At 40.2% G+C, this 22414-nt stretch overlaps 1 protein-coding gene across 2 annotated transcripts in view; it reads right to left on the reverse strand.

Moving 5' to 3' along the window:
• RUNX1 (RUNX family transcription factor 1) overlaps nucleotides 1-22414 on the reverse strand; it is a 72428-nt gene that overhangs the window by 38236 nt on the left and 11778 nt on the right. For both annotated transcript variants that reach the window (XM_062573516.1, XM_062573506.1), the window contains exon 3: nucleotides 12297-12401. In XM_062573516.1, the coding sequence (XP_062429500.1) occupies nucleotides 12297-12401 (105 nt within the window). The remainder of the gene's footprint in view (nucleotides 1-12296; nucleotides 12402-22414) is intronic.

Below are 22414 nucleotides of genomic sequence, written 5' to 3' on the forward strand. Positions count from 1 at the left end.
CAGCACTATCACATGGCAGCCCATAGGGCTCTAGATAATTAAGTCTGACGATAAAAGCAATCTGAACAGTGGTTTCCTCTCTAGCCACCATCCTTTGGTAAAGGCTTTTACCACATTCGGGCATTAGAGCGATTGTTAAAGTACAGCATTGTAGCACACCAACCTCTTCCAGAACATTAAAAATATAATCTAGAAAGATCCTAAAATAGGAACAAGACACACTGCAGGATAGTTTCTTTCTCCTCAGTTAAAAATATTGCTGCAGTGAGGAAGAATAATGGTGATGGTAGTCACGGCTTAACTTAGAGTAGACTCATCAGTAATTATATTTTTTGTTGTTTCTCTTACGCACTGTCCAGCTAAAGCCTTCTTTCCAGACAGCAGGAACATCATGGTAGACAGGATATTATGCTGAATGTTTTAGTGCGGTGTCTGTAATTACCGACAGAATCAGTGTTGGTCATCAGACCCAACTTAACCATAGGCATGAGGTTCTGGGAGACATGTGAATGAGACTGGCTGTTAAGCACATATGACATCCACTGGACACAATGAATGATACATAGATTGAAATCCAGATGCCCTTCAAAGTCAGAGTGCCAAACAACGCCACCACGGCGTACTACCGAACGCAGACTGACTGCCACCAGGAAATCTCTCCAGACACACCACTTCTGTCAACTCCCTGGCAAACCTCGCTCCTTCTGTGCCTTTATGGAAAATCTGTTTGTTACTCTGAGTAACTGCAGACATGTTAGATGTTTCAGGTATGATCCTTTGCTGAGCATTCAATTTTTCCACCAGATAATCCAATTTGGACGTACGTTAACCAGGTGTCCAGTGATACTAACAAGGTACACAAAGATGTACAAGGCATGTTCACTGCACTCTGCTCACTCCCCTAGCACTGGCCCTTGCCTGCAGTAAACCCAAGGTAGCCTACTGCCCTGCCATTGCTGGTTCGTTACCCAACATTTACTGCCCAGTAACTGACCAGCTGGTGCATTTTTTCCTATGTTTTTCCGCAGTAGTTAAACACTCTCGGCAATATTTTTTTTTATTACAACTTCTTGTTTAAATCAGCAGTATTAAAAAAAAACACACAAGCAAACACTGTAAGTAGAGGAAGTCATGAATTTCTGATGAGACAGCGTCCTACACTAGAATAAATTAGAGCATGTGGGAGAGCCAGAATCAAACCCCTGTCTTGCCCGATCTGTCCTAGAAAACAAACTTCCATTTCCTATTTTTCAGATGAGTGTCCTAATTATAGGATGGGAGCCTTTCTCCTCCTCTTTCTATCCATATTTCATTATTCAAATGTAGTGGGAAAGCTTCCCCTGGAAACAGACCCATGTTTTTAAGAATCACGTTTGAAGAACCACATTTTAAGAATGAAGGAGCATGCACTCCCTGATAACAGGAAGAAATTGAGGCTTCGCCTTCCTCCTTCAAGCCATGAACACTAACGGCAAGACTATGGGCTGTTTTGGGTTGGGTCTCTCTTGCTCTCTCTCTGCTTGCTGACGAGCATGTCTCACATTAACCCTGAGGTACACCAGGCAGAAAGAAGCAATCTTGAAAAATTATGTGAGACAGGAAATATGCTTCCTCCTCAGCTCTGTTGGTAAGGCCTGTGCTGTATGAACACATAGCAATGCACAAGTGTATTTCTACTGAAATCTTAACAAAAGAAACCCCAAACAATAATTTTGCTTGCCATCGGTCCAACAAATTTCTAATTTCAATCAAATTTCTAATGAATCTGACATATATGTGCCTTCTCTTTTTGTTACAGAAGTACAATTATTTTGTGGGTTCACCTTTGGAATTAGGTCAGCTCATGAAAGTAAAAGTAAGAGAACTGAGGGTTTGGACTCTTGAAGAAAGTTGTTCATGGAAGTTAAATTGGTCTGCAAAATTATACTCTTCACTTTCTTTTTCTTCCCCCCATCTCAATGTATATACTTTAAAAAAACTGACTTCTTGACAAAGTTTGAATGCCTCCCAACTTAAGCAGCACATTGCCAAAAGCCTCTTTTGTTTCTTTACAGTTTGCATCTTCCCACACGTACAAACTGCCATAAGGATACCCTCCAGACATGGGCTGAGACATAATAGTTGAAGATATGCATGAAAGAGTAGGTGCAGAATGAGACACAACCAGCCAACCGAGCAACCAACCAGAAAAAATACAGACACAAAAAGACACCTCTGTCCAAAGAAAATGCTGCAGAAACACAACTTGCAGACTGCAAGGAATGATCCTCCTTCTGAACAGCCCTTTAGAGATGGCCGTCTCCACTGAATACAGGAGTTGAGGCTTCTAATTCAGGCACCCTAGTTATACACATAGACTTAGATGGGATAAATCTTGACCCCCTTCCCTCTCTGCCTGTGTTCTGCAAAGTGGGGATGATCGTATTTCCCCACTTTGCAGTGCCTTTGAGAGGATAAACAAACGGAAGTGAGTTGCACAAATATCACACTATTGGAGTTTGACAGAAACTCCTTTAATCAGCCCACTAAAATATCCCTAGACAGTAAAAAGTCTCCATAATTCAGTCTAATATAGAGTTCAACAAGGGACCTAGAACTTAAAGGTCAAGTTTTGTGGCTCACTGTTTACATAAACCAGAGGAATTTGGAAACAAAAAAAGTAAATTTACGCCCCACAGATGTTGACCGTTCAGACTTTGACAACTTGTGAAAAATTTTGCTCCGATCCAAAAAAAAAAAAAAAAAAAAAGAAAGAAAGAAAGGATCTAGCCAAGCAGTCCACTTCCCTTGAACTAAAGACCTTTGCTTTTACCAAGCGCAGTGACTGGTATTTCCACACGATAGTTGAAAATGCCTATTTTTCCAAAGAAATGAGTTTGAATATTTTTATCTCTAAGTTACGAAGCAGTCCCTCCTCTGTACTAATGCTCCATTGTGCCTACACAGGACTGCAGTTCACTGAAAGCTCATAAATTTCATGTGGTTCTGCCTAGTCTTTATTTTAGGTTCTTGAACCATTTCTTGCTTTCCTCATTTTCTTTGCAGCTGCAGAGAGATATAGTAAGCTACTGTATAGCATTTTGAAAGCAGGGCCTCTGAGAAGTTTCCAAACTGCATACAAGCAGGTTATTCTTTGGCTTGTTTTCTTTGGCTTGATGTTAGCAGTACAGAATGAGTCAAACAGTATTAACTTTCAAGAGGGAAGTGGTGTGGTCAACCAAAACTGTTTGCGGCTAGATTGCGAAGATAGGTAGAGCAGGTAATGAAGAACAGCCCATAATGCAGGGTGTAGGAAGGAGAGGCAGACAGACTCAGACAAACAGAATCCTTAATTAAATCAGCACTGTCACCTAAATTTTTCTGCAGCTTTATGTGTTAAAGTAATGACACAGCCTGACTTTTCTTGACTAGTGAGCATTGAGAAGATGGCCTGCTGCATGTTGTACTTAATGGACTCAAACTACAAGACACTGTGCAGAAAGAATGAGGGTTTGGTGCTGTAGAAAAAGACATGTATGGACTTTTTATTTGTGGCTGGTTACATTCTTTTTTCACGTTTCCTCTCATTTTTACAGACTGTTCCTTGTCTGTCCCACACTTAAAGAAGGAAGGAAGGAAGATGTTTCATCCTCTCTTTAGGATATGTTTCAGATATTAAAAAACACACTGTGCTGTAATACAACAGCCAACTTTCTTTCGCTTTGTGCAGACCACTGCAACAGCGATATGCAAACAGTCTAAGATTTATCATTAACACTATTAGAAAATACATTTATTCATTACAATTCCCAATTGCAACAGATAGGCAAAAAGCAAGGGCACAGGTCAGCTACAGAGCAAAAGCCCTTTTTGCATTCATTACATGTGTGACAGAGGATAAACCAAAAACTTGTCATGTTTTCATATAGGCCTCCAAGGAGGAAACTGCTGCATGTTCCGATAATCCAGGGCAAACTAAACTATGAGTGAGTGCAGCACAAATGGATTTGCACCATTTCCAATTACATTCCAAGAAGAAAATAGGGCTATTCACTGAAAATGCTGCATGGATTCATCCAGCCGTTCCCTTAGATGCTTGTTGTTTTGTTAAATCCATAAATAAGGCAACTTCTCAAAAACTCAGGCATCAGAAAAGACACTGTACTATCAAAAGATTGGTGAATGGAAATGTCTGACCACTTCCACACAGGGTGAAAGCTACAGTTCTCGAGGGCATGTCCCATGTTTCCTCCCTCCCTTCTTCCAGCTCCTCTAGGAGCCTGAAAAGAGTAAGGTTGGTGTCCCACTGAGCACAGGGTGGGAGAAAGTAGCTTGCTGAGGGTATGTGCAATGGAGTCACGCTGCTCTCCTACCCATGCTTGCGTGAAACTTCCTCTTCTGCCAGTCAACACTGCCATAAGCATTTGGTGGAGAACCCTGTACGGGACGGTGGCATTGCTAATAGTTGTTCAAACAGCACAGATTTTTTTAACTAATCTCCTTATAGGGAGGGTCAGGGTTATGTTATGCTCCCAAAACCACAGTAGGCAGCTGCACTGTGGATCCTAACTCTGAGTCCCTTCTTCCCCACCTCACATCAGGCCTCTGCAGCTGCTTCAAACCTTTCATTTGCTCAGGTTTAGTGACTGGAGTTGAAAAGATTGTCCTTGCTGAAGACAACATGATAAACAAAGGACCAGACTCACAAATCTCAGATTTGGAGTGTCATCAACATGCATCAACTTTACTGGAAAGATAATCAATCTGTGAAAGAACTAGGATCTTCAGTGAAGACCAGCATATGGTCATATCTCAAAAGGTCATTCTAGCTGCCAGGATGCTGCACATGAATGCTTTTCTTTACATATACATGCACAAACACATAAATACAAGTGGTATTTAGTCTTTTTTTTCATCATCTTACAGAAAATCTCCCCCCTGCCCCTGCTCATCCTCCCCCCCAAAAAAACCAGACTTACGCATCAATCTTAATAGCTATATATTATTTGGAGATAAATGTAGTTGACAGGAAAATGGTAGACCTATGGACTACTTGGGAAGGATTTAAGTAACATAAATTCACTTAATTCTGCCCTTGTCATATGTACAGAATACTTTCCCACTGACTTCAGCAGAGCTAGACCAAAGTTGAGTGCATTTGAAAAACCCATCATATAAACATAGGTTAGCACTTAAAAATATTGACCACAGTCTTTGTAGCTGTTCAACCACTGGGCAATGAAGCAATGAATATTCAGTGCAATAATAAGGTTGATAAAGATGAAAAATGTGAAAGAAACGAAAAAAATCTACCTATCTGTTCTCAATTTAAAGTCACTCTAATTCAAGGGAAAAAAGAGCTGTGTGGGATAAAGTGACCCCAAAATGGGTTGAAATAATTGCTGCAGGACTAGGATAATCTTACTTGAGTTCATAACCTACACTGCAACAACTCTGATTTCCTCTGTTTACATGCTTTATTTGGGGAAGGAGCTTGGACTGTAATCAGTTTTGTTTATCTTTAAAAAACCCAACCTAATAACTAGGCAAGCAAATATATGAGCCACCACACTCCCAGAAAAGCAGTCTGTATAGTGATGCTTGGCATGAGATTTTGTATGCTGTTATTCAACAATTTCATTAAACTGAAATGATGAATTCCCTGCCTCATGTCACCCAACATCAACTCTCCTAATTGATTCAGCAGTAAGACTGATAAATGCTAGGGAATATAATCCCATTCCATCTTTTCCAGATGGAAAGGAAGTGTCTGCACTATGAAACCTCAAGGAAACCAGAAGGGAAGTACTGAGGAGGACAAAAGGATCTCCCCATCATTGCCACATCAGGGAATACAGAGCAGTCATCTAGGTTTCTTAATCCTTTGCACATCTTTTAGAAAATAATCAGTACTGTTTTTAGCAGCTATGGGTAGCAGTTACCGAGTTAAGGTCCGTGTAAGGTGGGTCTTGTTTGAACCTTGTCTGTACTGAGGGATCTTTGCACCAGCATAGTTACAGTGATCACATATTGTTTCTACTGGTCTTTTTAGCTTGGGCAGCGTGCCCACAGATTTTCTCTGATTTCTAGTCTGAAACTGATTGCTTGTGAACATAGGAGCTCTGTCTCCATCTGCATATATAGGCTTTGTACCAGGTTCCTTCCTCCAGGGAAAAAAAATCCCAGGAGGACCACGGTGTCAGGAATTCCTCTCCACTGCTGAGACCTCAAACAAAAGACAACTGTTGTGCCAGACCTGAAAGTCAATAGGCTGAGCCCTACCAAGCTCTGTGACAGAAACGAACCCCAGGTCCAGGACTGTCCTTGCCCCAGGCTGTGTCAGCGCTATGGACAGCCATGAAGAAGTGCTATCAAGCACAGCTGTGCTATTGTTTTGGAGAAGGAGAAAAGGTCTGTTGAGGAGCCAGGGTCCAGGACACAGAGGGGTCTTTCTGGGGCATCCGGAACCTGAAAGCCATTGAGGAGCCCATGTAGGCTCTGAAAAGCAAATTGCAATGTGATGTAGTAACTACTGCTACAGACGTACCCACCGTCATTCTGCACTAGCTCTAGTCCTGTTCTCTACTAACCAAACTTTCAATATCCAGTGTTAAATGGTCCTGAATGGTTAACTGATACACAGCCACACTGGCTGTATCTTCAGTATGATCTTCTAAAAATATGTGCATAATGGAAAAAGAAAAATTTTACCATCACTCTTAACTTTTCTCCAGAATATACAAGTCAGAAAGTGACAAACTACTTTCTGCCCTTTAATTCTTTGTGTACTTATTGTGAACTTTCATTATGAAAAGGTGGCTGCTGGAATGCATGACCATTGTCTCCTTCATAACTGAGGAAACATACTCCAGTTGCAAGATGTGCATTTTATGGTTATGCTATTGTTCTCTTGCTGCTCTGGGAGATGCAACGCTGGCCTGGCTACTGATAGATGGTTAGGACTATTTGCCTATTAAGAAATAGCTTCTTCAGTCTAAAAGCACATCTTTGCAATAGTATACTGGTTTTTTTTGCTAAAATGGACTCATTGCTCTTCCTCGTCCATTCTTCAATAAGACATACACATACACACACAAAGGAAACCCATAGCAATACCCTACCTACACGTATCTATTTAGAGACAGCAATGTATTAAGTCATATTGTTTGAATTTGAGCTAGATTGTTTTGTAACTTCACACAGCTGCTGTATACTTGTATATTGCCATTGCATAAGCTGCATACAAATGTCTCCAGAGTGTACTCATAATTTAAACACTAGTCCACCCACTCACCAGTCAGTGTCAATAAGACAATAGACCGCATGAATACAAATACACACACAGAAACATCAGTGCTCAACCATTTGCTTTTCTTGCAGCCCATCCCTTTCTTTTGTCTATACAAGGTTTATTTGGATCGGAACCTCTTGGGGGCAAGTACCTTGGCCAAGATTTTTAAAAAGTGATTAGCAAACTTGGATTCTGATTCTCAGAGGGCAGCAATCTATAGAGTGTGTAGCACACAACTAGTATTATCAAAGTAAAAAGGAGTCCCAACTGTGCTTTTATTTCAATAAAAGGATTACGTTACCTAAACAGGGCACTTGAAAATCCCACATTTTCCCCTATACATTTTCTGCTAAGTAACTTTTGAGCACTGTAAATCTACAGGTGAATGGAAGGATCTGATGAGTAAGCACTCAAACTTGGCAGGTACATATGAATGACATGGTAGTTAATTTTTTCAGAGTTTCTGAACTGTTCTTTAGAGTGTTAGTTTCCAAAAAACGGAGTTACTTGCAGCAGTAAGCAAGCAAGGAAGCAAGGAAGGCATTTAATATTAATACAACTCACTGAGATGAAAAGAGTTTTGGAAACTGTTGAGCTTTTTCTTGCATGAAAGGCTGAAGGTGGGGTAGAAAAAGTGATGTGAAAACCTCAGTGGAATTATACATCCCCAGCCTGAAAAATGCACAGGTTTCCTTGTTTCTGCAATGAGAACGGTGATGTCAACCACTTGTGGGCTTTGCCTGCTCTCCTCCTACAAGTTGCTCTGCGAAGCTAATATCTGCAAGGAAGATTGGACAGGGCAGGGGAAAGTATAAGCTGTTCAGATGCATTTATCACTATCAGCCCTTGGGGAGTCCCTAAAAAAGAACTCAGGTGAGGCAAAGAGTCTCTGCAAAGGGATATCTGAAGATTTCCTTCAGATCGTCTGTGAGCTATGGGCTTTTCCTTTCATTTTACAAGTAAGATGTGATCACTTCAGATCAAGGTCTTACAGTGCTTAAAAATTGTGATTGCTCAAAGGTGCACTCCATACACAGCTAGCTTTGCCAGGAGACAAAAAGAATCGTCTGTCCCTAAAAAGAGTGCTTGTCGGGCCAGCAGCTTTTTAAGCTCCTTCTCAAATTTTGCTCAGAAATTTAATTCCCTTTCCCCTTGCTCTTCATTCTTCTCAGCACCCGGCTCTTTGCTTTAAGGATGCCAAAAAATATTTGGGAAAATTACATATCCACGTATAGCATAATCACCTTTAACAAACAGCTTAACTCTGGACAGCTCAGGTACATTGAGTTTAAACCCATGTGGTCTCTTGAACTGCGCTCTCTTTTCAATCACCAGGTCTATTACTGAATTATTCAGAGCTATGTAGGTTAAAACAATTAAATGAGAAATAATAGAAAGAAGCAGTCAAAAGAAAAAGAAAACTAATTTTAGGCAGACATACACAGTAGGTCAAATGGCCTAAGGGAAATATTTAATTTAAGAGTCATGTTATTTCCATCAAGTTTCCTAACCAAAAGTATTTTCATCAGGAGCACTACTCTTGATCTGGTTACTGCTAATGATTTTCCCCATGGACTTAGCTCATAAAAACATAAATTGCCTTATGAATCATAGAATCATAGAAGTTGGAGAAGAAAATGATGGCTTAGGTCATCTTGCCCTTCTCCCTGCCAGTGTAGTATTATTTCTTCTTAAAAAAATTGAAAATAAGCATGTATTTTAAGCTGGAAAATGAAAATACCAAGTTCAAAAGAGATTTTAAAAATAAATAATGAAAGCAGTGAAGGAAGAGCCAGATTCCTAACTACCTCAGCTCTCTCCTCAAACCATAACAATTTGATGAGAAGTATTGGCTGGATAGGCACAGTGAGAAATTCAATGGCAAAAAAAGACAATAGTGTAACTAATGCACACAAGTAATTATCACAATTGTAAATGCAAATCTGCTATTTACATGTGTAAATATGTTGTTAGACAAGTAACTGGCCATTACAATAATTGCGATCAAATGTACAACACAACATGGAAGAATCTGAAGTTGGAAAAGCTAGATAATCAGGCTTCTGTGCAGAAAGCAAAGGTGCAAGCATGTGATAATATACACCATGTTATCTTCACACATCGTGACATCTCTATACATCACAGTGAGCCAAAAAGTCTGTGCTTTGGCTTTTGGAGGCTTTGGCTAAGGTATTTTTCTATTCTCCAAACGTGACTTCAAATCTGGCTTTGTATATTTATTTCTAGTTTCTTCATCAAGCATACACAGTTAAAGAACCTGTCCTTTTTCTCTAAAAAACTTGATTTTTGAATTCTTGTTACTCTGACTCAGAAATTGCACTTGGTCTGATATTCTCTGACGACAAAAGAGGATGTTTCATTTATTTCTAAAGATGCCTCAAAAATGGCATCTTATCTTCCAGCATCTTTCACAGAGAATGTAGGAACTGTCTAGAATTCAGACAGAGAACTGTTAAAAATATAAAGTAAATGAATCAAAATTTGCTGTTGGAGTTGCTTTTGTACTTAAACACGGTTTTCTAGATTTCTGTAAGAGACTAGTATCCAATTTTGTTCTCATTACTGCATTTTACAGATTCTTTAAAATACATCTCAGTATTTCTGTAATTCTTTTAGCTCAGGCGAGGGAGGCTCATGGACCTCTAAACATGAAAGGTCCCAGATATTGATTACTGAAACTAGAAACACTCCTTTAATCTAGCAGTTTTCATTTTGATTCTAATCTGAATACAAGCAGACTGGGATCATTTTAAATCCCTTAAGTATAGAGCGTGCATGTACTGATACATCTAACCACAAATCCTGTACGTGAGTCTGTGCAGGTAACATGTGCGCAATCTATTCTTGTACAGGCTACAAATGTAACTGATCTAATTGGACCAATGCAAAACAGAATACCCACCAAGCAAGAGTATAGAAAAACAAACAAAAAAAGGCCCCAAATGAGCCAGAACTGTCTCAGTACTGTGCAAGTTATTCAGAGAGAATTCTCAGTCTAATTAGAAATTGGAGACATGACGTTGGTTAGGAAAACTGAGTTGTGATCAGGACTGTACTGAACAAATGAGTAACAAAGAATGGAGAATGCACTGGGTACTACTTCTCTTTCCCTTCACAGCCTGTCTTGAAGCCAATTTGTATTTCAGTCAAATGTACAAAGTGGGCTGCAGATACCAAGCTAATGTAATAGTTGCTGCAATTCAGAAAACCGTGGTGAGAAACCAAAGTAAAGGACTCTGCAGCCAGCTTACAACTGAAGGCAGCATAATCCATTCTACGTTACGTCGCGGGTGACTTAGCAATAAAAGGAGCTGTGCATTCCCGCCGAGAGGGAAATCTGCCCTCTTCTCATGACATGCATAAAATTTCCTTGTGCGTGTCGCTTCTTTTGTATGTCTGATTTGCCTACGACAAAGTGAAACTTTATACAAGGAAGCTTTTACATGCATTTGAGTCGGGAAGATACATACGTTGCTTCGGTATGTCTCTACTTCCTTTTTAAAAAGTAGAATCTTATTAAATATTAACTATTATACCAACTGAAGAATTGATCTAAAACAGCAGGCACGCCTGCAGGGTGATTCTGTTTCTTACAATTCTAGCAGACTCATATTCAAAAAACTAAAGCATATTTGTTGTCTGCAAACCATGAACATGCCCAGGTAATTGCACACATGAATCTAGAACTTGCACATACAAATATCTGTTTTATGAGAGCAGCTGCTTGGTTTGCTAGGGATATTTTTCAAGGACAATTTAACCATAGTGTTCAAAAAAATAAATAAAAACTAAATAAGAAGCCTTACTCTGACAGTGGTATTTGTTTAAAAGTCTGGCCTCAAATCCAAAAACTGTAGGGCAGATTTTTCCATTAAATGCACATAGCATTATAGCACAACTCAGACAGATGAAGTCTTAAGAATAAAAATGCATGTGAAAGATCTGAGTTTTCTAAGCTATTTTAGCTACAGTTTCAAACTTTTCTGTTCTTCCATTACTCAGTTAAGTAACCCTGAGATGCAAGTCTCATCCTCTAGTGGGTGTTTGAATCTTACTGTTCTCTTCTCCCAGGATGATACCACTTAAGCAATAGCTAGAACTTCTGCCAAGTGTGCAGGAGGAGTGAAAGAAACTAACCACAAACCTCAATTTACATCAGGGCATTTTGATAAAAATATGAAAGTCCTACATTCAGACTAGTGACTGAGGTTAATTATTGCCCCTGGTAATAGGCAGAACACGTGTTGCAGAAGCATCTATGACTTCATATCAGTCCCAGCCTCACTTCACTTTCCCTCCCCCAAACAAAACAGCCTTCCCACTTGAATCCAGCAAAAAAATTGCATGTGAGGAACCTGTGGATGTCCCCCTGGAGATATCAAATTGTTCATATTCTTCTTATACCTAATTCTTAGGAAAAAAAAAAAAAAAAGGAAAGATTGCCCATCCACGAAAATGGGTGTTCCAGTGGAGTAAAATACATCTGCTTGTTCAAAGCATTATTCTCAACACTTACTGGTTTCTTAAGTTATGCCATAGAATGAGGAACAGTGAACTCTACAAGGCAGCTGCCACTATCCTCTTTCATTTATTTATTTATTTTTGCAGGGTGGCTGAGCTTGAAAAGTTAGATCAATGACATATTGGTTTCCAATGCTTTAAAACCCTCTTAACATCTGAAAGGCAAGACTAGCAAGAAATGATGCATAAGGTATATGCTGCCCACCTTTTACCAGCATCCCTTCTGTCAGCTTTTGGGTATGATCCAAATTATCCCTGGGTAGATACTTTACAAATGCAATGCACTGCAAATTCTGTATCAGCTGGACACCCATGTAAAATAAGTCTTCAGGAAGGCATATTTAAAACCATTAATAGCACTGCCTGGGCTTAAGACAAAACCACTGCTCCACATGCACTAGTTATCGTTGCATTTCACGTGGCAAGGGATGAGTACTAAACCACAAATGTGGCCTTTTACAAATGCTGCCGTTAGCTCACTTACTTCTGGGTTCACGAGGTCCATCCACTGTTATCTTGATGGCTCTGTGGTAGGTGGCTACTTGGGGTGGATTTGTGAAGACTGTGATAGTCAGCGTGAAACTTTTCCCTGCAACAGGAAAAAAATGTTACTGAACATGTGCATTGAGAAAAGGTATACTTGTCATTTCAAATAGCACCAGAATAGTGCCACATCAGGTGGCACTAAAACACGTCAGCTGTCCATATCAAAAGATAGATACAGTGTCTGTGCACAGACAGCATGGTGTATAATCTTACAATTGTCTACTGCTGGATACATTCCTGCTATGGTAACTGCTCCAAGCATTTGAAAAAAATTAATTTATATTTAAATGATCTGCACTTTGTTTGTAAAATAAGGAGGTTACCCCAACAGTTACAGTTTATCTGATCTACATGACTACTGGTACATTATCTGTACTTTCGAAGAGGTGTAAGTTCAGAGAGGCTTGGAAATTGTGGCTGACTTTCAAAACTGCCACGGGAATCTGATCAACAGTGCTTGTTAAAATTAAAGAGAACTGGGTGCTGAGATCCCTTAGGCAGACTATAAAATCCTACGCTTTGTGGTTGAAGCTGCCATTAGATCAGTTCCATATTATGAACCAGAACCCTTTAAAAATTATCTGCTACTGCAATGCCAAGAAACAAGGGAATGGAAAAAATAAAGAATTCTTACAGCTTGTTTACAGAGAATTAAAACATTTTATGAAGCCATAGCAGAGTATTATGCTTAGTTTCTTTATTATTCAATACTAAACCTGTGAAAGCCTTTTCAAAATCGCTATGTGCATACCACAGCTGTGAGGTCTGAAAAGTGCTCATTTTGACCACTGTGTTTTTATCTTGTCATGACTGCAATGCATTCAAATACTTCTGCCTCTGTCTTTGCTTTTGGCTGACGCCAGCACTTACTTTAGGCATTTTTTTTAATAACAAAAGTAACTTTCTGCGTCTTTGATAAGCCCTCATATGTGTATTCATTATACCTCATAAATACATTCATTATGGCTTTGGCCTTGGCAGCATAAAAACATTAGCTGCCAGCAGGTTTAGTATGGTTATCTCAATATCATGGAGGAGCCAGATAATGACAGGAATCTTCATTATCACTAAGAGATGTCAAGGGACATCATCTCAAGTTAGATAACCAAGAACTGTTGTAAGAAAATTGAGGTTCTCCTTCAGGCACAAGCTATGTAAGCTTTCCTATACAGCTCTGCCTGCTTCATTTTACCAGTTGGTCTTTCTGAATGCTGAGTTTTTGCCATTCTGAGATTTCCTATTTTTACAGTTTACTTAGTTTATCTATGTAAATATAAATGCCTGCCTGTAGCAGCAATATTCTCCCACTCCCCATGTACATTCACTTGCAATTCAATACTTCTCTTAATGTAGTTCCTACTTTGGTGCTAATGGTCTGTAGCAACATCTCAGCGAGAACACACACACAGCTGTTACTGGAAACTGTCCTCATCACATCCCTGCGATCAAGGGAGGCATTCTCCCCACTTTGTAGATGAGGAACCGTGGGGAGATAAAGTGTCCTGGCCAAGATCTCACAGGAAGCCTGTGGCCAGGGATGCTAACTGCTTTGGCTGCCGCAACTAAATCTGACAAGGATTTTGAATTATGGGTCTGAGAAAACAGGAGCTGAAACACAAGCCTCCCAGATCCTAGGCCAGTGCCCTCCCACTTCCACATCCAAGCTGCAAAGTAGACCTTGAGAACAGAAGAATTACAATAGAAGCAAAAGTCATTTTTGATCCCTGTCTCAAAGCCTTTGGCCCTCAACCCTTGGCCCTAACATCAAGCACAACTCACCTTGGACAGCAAGACAGAAATCACTGTGTTCTTGACCTTTTTTTAATGCCAAATTACATGATAGAGCTTTACAGCTTTGCTACTCTTTCCTTCAGTAAAATATATTTTTCTATGAGGCAACAGAACTAAAGCTCAATAAGATTTCTTCCAGAAATATTAAAACCCATAGTATAGGCTTAACAAATATCACAGAGATACCTGTAGATCTTCCTTCATTCCAAAAAATAGTTTCCCTGTATTATTATATACAACACCTAGATCGCTAGGACTTAAAGAAACTTTAAAAATATACATTATTCTCTTTACTAACCTACAGTATTTTTATCTTGCTTCTAGTTTATTTCTTGGCAACTAATGACTAATTAGGTAAGACATTCATGCTGTCTTTTCTAGAATATACATTCAATTCATTGCTTTAGAAGGCTTTTGTGCATTTCTCAGATTGAAAAAAAAAAGCAACAACCAAAAAACGAAACAACCTCGGGGAAAAAAGATATAAAAAGTATTAACTGCAATAAAATATGGTCACATTACCAGCCTGCATGACTAGAATAAAGAAGAAGAGGAAAGTGAAGTTACTTTAAAGGTCTTCATAATTGACTAGATCCCAGAGCCTGCATGAGGTTGTGATATAAGTTGGCAAAAGCAGGAAGGCACTTAGCTTACTTCTTCTTGTTGACAGAAGACTATTCATTAACCACATACTGGTTAACCACAGGGCTATATAACCATAAACCCATGTGTCACTCATTGCTACTTACCAATAATTCTGTCTATGTTTTTTTTTCTGGTTATTTTGTTTCATTTGCATTTAGTTTTATTAAGGTGCTTTTATCACTTTTATTCATAGCTTATACACAATTCACCACCGAAGTGTCTAGATTGGAGATACTGTTAGCGAAATCTGTGTTTTATGGATATAACCATTCTGGGATGACAGTGTAACTATAAACCTCCCCTCCTTGCTTTTTCTATTATGATAGAGCCAAGATAAAAGATAAATTTTTATTTTCAACACACACTTGCATAAGGAGCTTACACACAAACACACACAAACACACACACAAACACACAGATATACAACATACATCAGACCATACTGGTAGAAATAATATCAGGTTAGTCACTGGAAGCCTTATTCAGACTCCTACCATTGGAGGCCATATCAGATGCCACAGTTTCTGACTCTCAAGTAACTGGACCTCCTAACTATCCGAGGAAGGCCTGCCGTGAGCACCTAATATCTCTGTTTGACTCAGAAGGGAGTGGGTGCCTCCAAAACTGAGTCAGATCGCCTAAGTGAAGCACTGACCTCTCCATTGACTGTAAAGATGGATCAAACACCCCCAGATGACATTCTGAAACACTGGCCTCATTCAGATGCCTCAATTATACAGGAAGACAATAAGATTATGGTCCTTAAAAGTCAGTAGTCACAGTGAGGCAGTATATATCCCTTTACTGGCTGACACGAAGATCTGGGCCCCTCTGAGCTAAGCAGTCACACAAACCTACAGAAAACCGTATGCAAATTAGCTTGGGACTACAATCCTTAATATGGTTAAACCCATCACTATTGCCTGAGTGTTGGAGTCTTTGCTGATACTAGAAGGGCTGAAGAGTGAAGTCAAGTTGTTCCTCGCAGGGTCTTTTAGTCACTTCAGAGACTATTGCTTCCTCTGTAACTATCCCTGGGAGTGCCTAACTTTAGGCACACAGTACCTCATGAGCCCAGGGGGTTAAATTCTCTGGATGTGGGTCAGAGCTCTGCCTTTGCAGAACCCTCCCCACAGATATCAAATGCTGTCATATGCTTAAGGTAGAGTGAGAGACTCGCCACTTCAACCAAGTCACACAGGAAAAACTGCTTGGTAATGTTTATTCTGCAAAAGTATTAAGGTCAGTACCTTTGAGAAAAACTCATGCAAACAGCAGTATTTCTGGGTAAAACACAGTACTGACTTTTGAAATGAGACCTAGAGATTCTGTTGGTGGGTTTGTTAGAGACTGTACTATTAACAATGCCCTCAAGAGTCGTTGCTGATCTGACAGCTGCAGTCAGACATTAAACCAGTTGTTCCTAGCTCATGCCTCTACAAGAGCGTTTGTGAGAGCCTCTGATGCTGTGCGGAGCTGTAAGAGCTTAAGAAGAGCAAGAGCAAAGTGTAACATAATTGGCCAGTGAGTGCTCAGTAATACTATTCCTGGGCCAGCAAAAGGTAGGGATCACTCTCCAAAACCCGAGCATCTGAAGGTCTAGTGCCTGTGCTCTACACTGCAATATGGGAACATGAACTCTGCATTCAGTTGCTTCCCATCTGACAGAGCCTGGAAGTAAACGAGCAGTGAGTTCACATATAACATGATGCAAGGTTTTTAAGTGGTCCTCCAGAACAACACTCAGCGCTGTGCTGAAGGGCTCTAGAGGGAGCAATAGGATTGTAAACTACCAGCCCCTGGGAATGTTTGAGAGGAACCAAGGGGGGAGAGAAAATGAATGTCAAGTGACAGCACAGTCACATGAAGCTGCTGTACGCTGCTTTAGTCATCCCTAAGCAGTGTCATGACCAGATGGATCTGGGAGTGAAAAGGCATGCTTAAAATACGAGTGACTACATGCAAATGACAGAACACAGAAAAACAAGAGACAGAGAAGACATACAGGCAGGAGGGATGGCTTAGCTAGTCTAGAACTTTGATTTTCATGCATGGCATACATGTGCTTTAAGTATTGGCGGACACAAGTGGTGAATGAGGACAGACAAACTTTAGAGGAGTTAGGACACATCTTGAAGCTACCATTCCATTTTAATTCCTCTCTTTCTTAGGCAAAAAGGCCATCTTCAGTTGATGAAGCTTCATCCAAATGAAGACAAAACAGAAATGGAGATAAGGCTTCAGAAGCTGGCCCACATGGTGGGGAGGAAGAACAGCAGGCCAACAGATGATGTGGTTACATTTTTTTTTTTACTTTTATATTGCTGGTTACAGATGTGTCATTAGTGTATTTTTTTAATCATTACAAATAAATTCTTAGATAAAAAGAAGAAAAAAGGGAAAGGAGCCAAGAATGCTTGTGCTGATAAGGACAAAACATATAGATGGAAAAATTAAAAATATAACACAGAAATACAATACAAATAATATTATAGACATTTCTATGCTATTAGTGAGAGACTTCCAGGTTCTAGTAAGAAAGATTATTACACTACTTTTTATCTGCTTTCTACTTGTTAGTACTAATGTACTTACCCTTATTAAAGCATGCTACATGATCAGTTATATATCTTTACAATTTCTCACAACATCTTCCTGGGTATCTGCCAAAGTAAAGGTTTCTACTGCATTTTAATAACATATCTGACTGTATCTCTAAGCAGGATGCAATACATGCACTCACATATTCATTCTCAAATGTCAACTACTAACACAGAGGCTAAATGTTGCTATCCTTATCACTTAAGCTGCATAATGCTTTATTAGCTGAAAAACCCAAATGTAATCAATAGGATGAGTAGGGCCAGCATTATTTAACTGTATGTTAGTTATCTGTTGCTCTTCATGTGAGTGAAATATTTTTATAGTTCTTCCAACTGTATGTCAAATGTCAAAAAGACTGCACAGGTACGAATTCTGTCCTCAGATGATAACTGTCTATTGATAACTGACTGATAACTGTCACTTCAGTGACAGTTTCACCTGGTCAGAATGTAACTTTGCCTGCTATATTTGGTCCAGTGGCTATTACATCAGAAAAGAATTACAGCTAAAGTTAGCAGTATCAAAAAAAATCATCACTTGCCACAGATCATCAGTACCACAGATACCACTTCATTTAAATAAAAGAAAAAAAAAATCTGTTTTTAACCTCATTGACTAGCATGCTGTAAAGGGTTTACACCCTCCTGACCACTAAAGAACAACAGGCCAAATAACTAAATGTGAACACAGGGGATGTCAGCAAATCAGGGTCATTGCCCAAAGAAATAAAAGAACTGTGCATGCAAATCAGTTGCACAGATGACTGATCCATTAGTATATTTGTATGGATATTTTGTGAGTATAAGCGTGTACGTAAGGTTTAAGATTCAGGAAATACACCTACTGACCTCCAACTAGACCAGACTAGGCCAGCATAAACCTATACTTTTGAACATTTCTGTCAAGTGTCTCACTCCAGGAAGTTCTTATATCTGTGTTTACACAGCACTTACCTACCCAGAATGAAAAATTGATCCCAGGAAATCAAGAAGTGTTTTGTTCTTGATTTATATGGGGCCAAGTTTTCATGCAAATGGCCAGATGTGGCCTTCCTGCAAACTTGGTCTTGACTATGAACAATCTAATTTGCTGTGCAGTAAGTTCTGGAGGATCCTTGGCAATGGAGAATGTCTGGGCAGGTCTTTAAGGAGCTTGGTTCTCCCTCTGCTCTGCTACTCTACGAACCACTGAATCCCTTCGCTCAGAAGAAAGGAGACCATATTTTCCCCGGAATAAACAAAAATGCTCGCATGCAATATTCCACAAACATATCATGATCAATTCAAAAGTCACAATTCTACCTGAATGCTGCTTTTCAATGATTACGGTAGCAAATAATACCTTTAGTATTTGATCGGAAGCCCTCAGAAGCGTGATGCTTCATTACATACCTAAGAATTGTTCATATTCTCAAATGTTGCAAGAGTGGGGCTCAGCTCACTAAAATTGTCATAATTTTTCGTTCTTTTTTTTAAGCCAGTTGTTTACATTTTAATTTGATGGTGTTTTGTGTGCAGCCAGTTTCACTTCTGTGCTGGTGATCGGTTTCACTTCCCAGTCTCATCTGCTGTCATGATGATACCATCCACTGCCTCCTCCACCATTGCAGGGACCTCTGTGCTAATTCCTTCTCTGGCAACCTGAAAACATATATACAAGTGCAGATGCTGCTGCTGGTCCATGGTTTGCCTGCAAGGAATCCAATGGCCTTTTTCAACTTAAAAATTTTGAATTTGAAAGGTACTGACTTCAAATGCTGATGTTTAAAATGCTACATACATTGCATCAGTTTGTCTGCTTCCTTTCAGGTTCCTTCTCTCAGGTTACTGGCTTCATGTTATTTTTCCTTCATGCAAATCTTGACAAAGTGCTTAAACTGAGATGCTACCAAAGCGTGATTTCTTCAGTTTTGAGACAAAACTGTGGCAGTTCAGTAGCAGGAGGTATTAGGTGTGGGTGCTACATGGGCATGGCCATTTATTGGGAAGCGAACTGCAGCAGGAGAAAGGTCGGAAGATATCTCTAGGATATTCCCTTTACGGGAAAGGAAATAAATAAGAAAATTGAGAAGAAAAGGGATAGGGTCAGGAGATTTGGGACCAGGGTGGCAGGAAGGAGGTCTCTGAGGACAGGGTGACCTACAATAGTTAGTTTAAGGTGACACCCAGTATTTAACTTAGACATTAGACACTTCTGTATACTATGTCAACAATCCACAAACACACAAAACCACCCAGAATCCCCCTAAATTTTTGTCTAATATCATAAGACTGACTGTTTCAAGCAGTGGTAGGAACTTGGCTGGCAGGAACACTATTTGTAGTTCAGCATCCTTAGGTTTATGTACTATGTAAATACCAGCTTTTAGGCTTTGAGATGGATGTAGTATGTGTGAGCGGGTACATCAGAGAAAAATGGTGTTTGACATCAAAAAAAAAAAAAAAAAAAAAAGTATTTTTCAATCCTGTTCTGAAAGACAACCTAAGTGATCTGTTTCAACTGAATTTTCGGGTGGGATGCCTTCTTGAAGATCAAGTTTGTAAAATGAATTAAAGCCCTAAAAGACTAGGGTGGGGTGTAGCAGGAGAGGACTTCTTAAAGGAAAAGCCAAGTAGCCTCTAACTATAATTGTAGCTGCTGCAGTAACCACTATAAAATTCTTATGAATTTGGGTGGAGACAATAATTACAGCACAGGAAGAATGAGATGCTATGGGGTGTCCAGCCTCTGCAGCAGAGTGGTAATACAAAGAAATTATTCTGTTTGAATGTTAAAATGGAATGTTTATTGTTAAAATATTAAGACTTGAAAAGCATATGCACAATTTATTCAAATCTAAATGCCACTAATGCTTGAACAAAGATTTTGAGAGGGTGGAATTACAATGGAGTTATTTCTTCCCCAAAGATGAGTCTAACGTAAATCTCTGACCCTCCTGATGCTCAATATTAACTGGCTACCCCAAAAACTGAATTTCTTCTTTCAAGCTGGTGTCTTATATATCAGGAATTTTTTTTTCACTGCAGTATCATTGTACTTTTAAACAGAATGTTTCTCTATACAGGAGCTTGCAGTATCTGTGAATAAGTGTTCAGAAATGACTTAGCCTCCATGAAGTGCATCCAGCTCTATGTTGGAACAAGAAAAAGATCTTTCAGCAGAATGCTGTGTCACTGATGAATAGTTCAGAGAAAGAGAGAAAGAGCAACAAGAACATAAAATGGAAGGGAAAGTTCAAAATGAAATGACTCAAATGCAAAGCTACCACCTTCTTACAGAAAGTGCCTTAAGCCTAATAACAGTCCTTAACCCAGCTATAAGACTTTATAATTTTAAATCATTAATAAGCTTTTTGAAATAGAAATTATCACTCACACTTTATATGTGATGAGACAGATATGAAAAGGTTAAGGCTCAGATCCACAAAAGGGTTTAGCCACCTGAAGTGAGATTTAGGTTCGATTTAAAGGCTTAAGTCTAGAATTACAACACCTAACCCATCCTTTCAGGTGCTGTTGAATAGCAGAAGCCCTTGAAATTTGCAGGTGCTCCAGTTCCCTCAAGGCTGGGAGCTCAGCCCTAGGAATGAGGAGCTCAGCATGGCGAGCCTGGGCCCGACCCACAGGCTTGGTGCTCCTCTGCTGGTCTTCTGTGGATGATCTGGTCCAGGAGCCCGACATACAGTGCCTTCTTCTCCTGGTCTGACAGCTCAGCACTAGAATATTTCCCTGGAAAAGCTCCCTGTTTTGTAGGAAGCGGATCTGCCCAGTAGATGCTGAGGGTCCTTCAGGCAAAGAGGCAGCACCTACACACACACATATGCCTTGCTTGTGGGGCTGGCAGCTCGGGCATTCACGGAATAGGATGCCTCACCTCCGTCTTTTTTCCAAAGACTGCTTATACATTTGAACCCATGATTTTTTCATACCTCAAAGCCCTGTTCTCATTCTTTCCCTAACTGTGAGACCAGAAGAACCTCTGTGCAGTGGATGTTGGGTTTCTGGCAGATCCTACTCTGAGTAGAAAATGCCCTTGGAGATCTAGGTTCTGTCAAAACCTTTCTCCCCTTTTTTTTGTGCACTGGCTTTTACATGGTTTAGCCCCATTTGGCTACCTGTCCAGATGGATGCTGGTGTACCTCGGTGTTCTGGTAGCTGGGAACAAACATGCTTCTTGCCCTAGAGAGCACGGAGGATGGTGTCCTCTAGGCATGGCTCCAGGCAGAGGCACCAGGTACAGGGAACAAGGAAGGTGTGGGTTCACAGGTGCCCTAAAAGAGCATGTGCTGCTCTGAATATAGCAGGCAAGCAACACTTCTGTGATGATCAGTGCCATTTCAGCAAGGGCGGGTCCTCCACCTACAGAGACCTACAGTAGGGGAGTGACAAAAGACAACCTGACTAGACACTTCTTCAGTAGCTACCCAAGCGTAGGACTGTGTGCAAGGACTGTTTATTCTGGATTCGTGTACTTGGAGGAAGGACTTCTCTGTGCTGTCATTAGACTAATGCAACGTGCATTGATTGGAAGCTTGGAAGAGGTCTGGGGTCACTTGATGGACACTCATGCAGTCAGTGATGGGGGAGATAATGCTGCCATTACAGGCTTGGCACTTGCCAAGTTCCACTAGAGACAAATTTCAACCGTAAAACAATCTCTACGTCCTCAAATATGGCCATGGCTTTGTTAGAGTTGTGGCACATAAAGCCTAGCCTGTGGAAACTTTGTTGCCTTGCCAAAGTGTTTCCTTCAGTTCCTCCCTAAACTTCAGGGAACTGATGTGCATAAGCACTGCTCCAGGCACCGCCCCGCTAAAGAGCTCTCATGGCACCCAGCCTTTGAACAGCTGCTTCTCTCCTCCTCCTCCTGCAGCCTCCCAAACCTCCACCCTTGCCACCACTCAGAGCCTGCTCCCTGCCAGCACAGTGCTAGCGATAACTTCCCAGCCTCGAAGGGGAAAATAGGAAAGGGTGGAAGGAAATAGAGACAGTTCCCAGCAGCACACTTGAGGCAAAA

This window comes from Rhea pennata, chromosome 1, assembly GCF_028389875.1.
Source record: "Rhea pennata isolate bPtePen1 chromosome 1, bPtePen1.pri, whole genome shotgun sequence".
NCBI classification, from domain to species: Eukaryota; Metazoa; Chordata; class Aves; order Rheiformes; family Rheidae; genus Rhea; species Rhea pennata.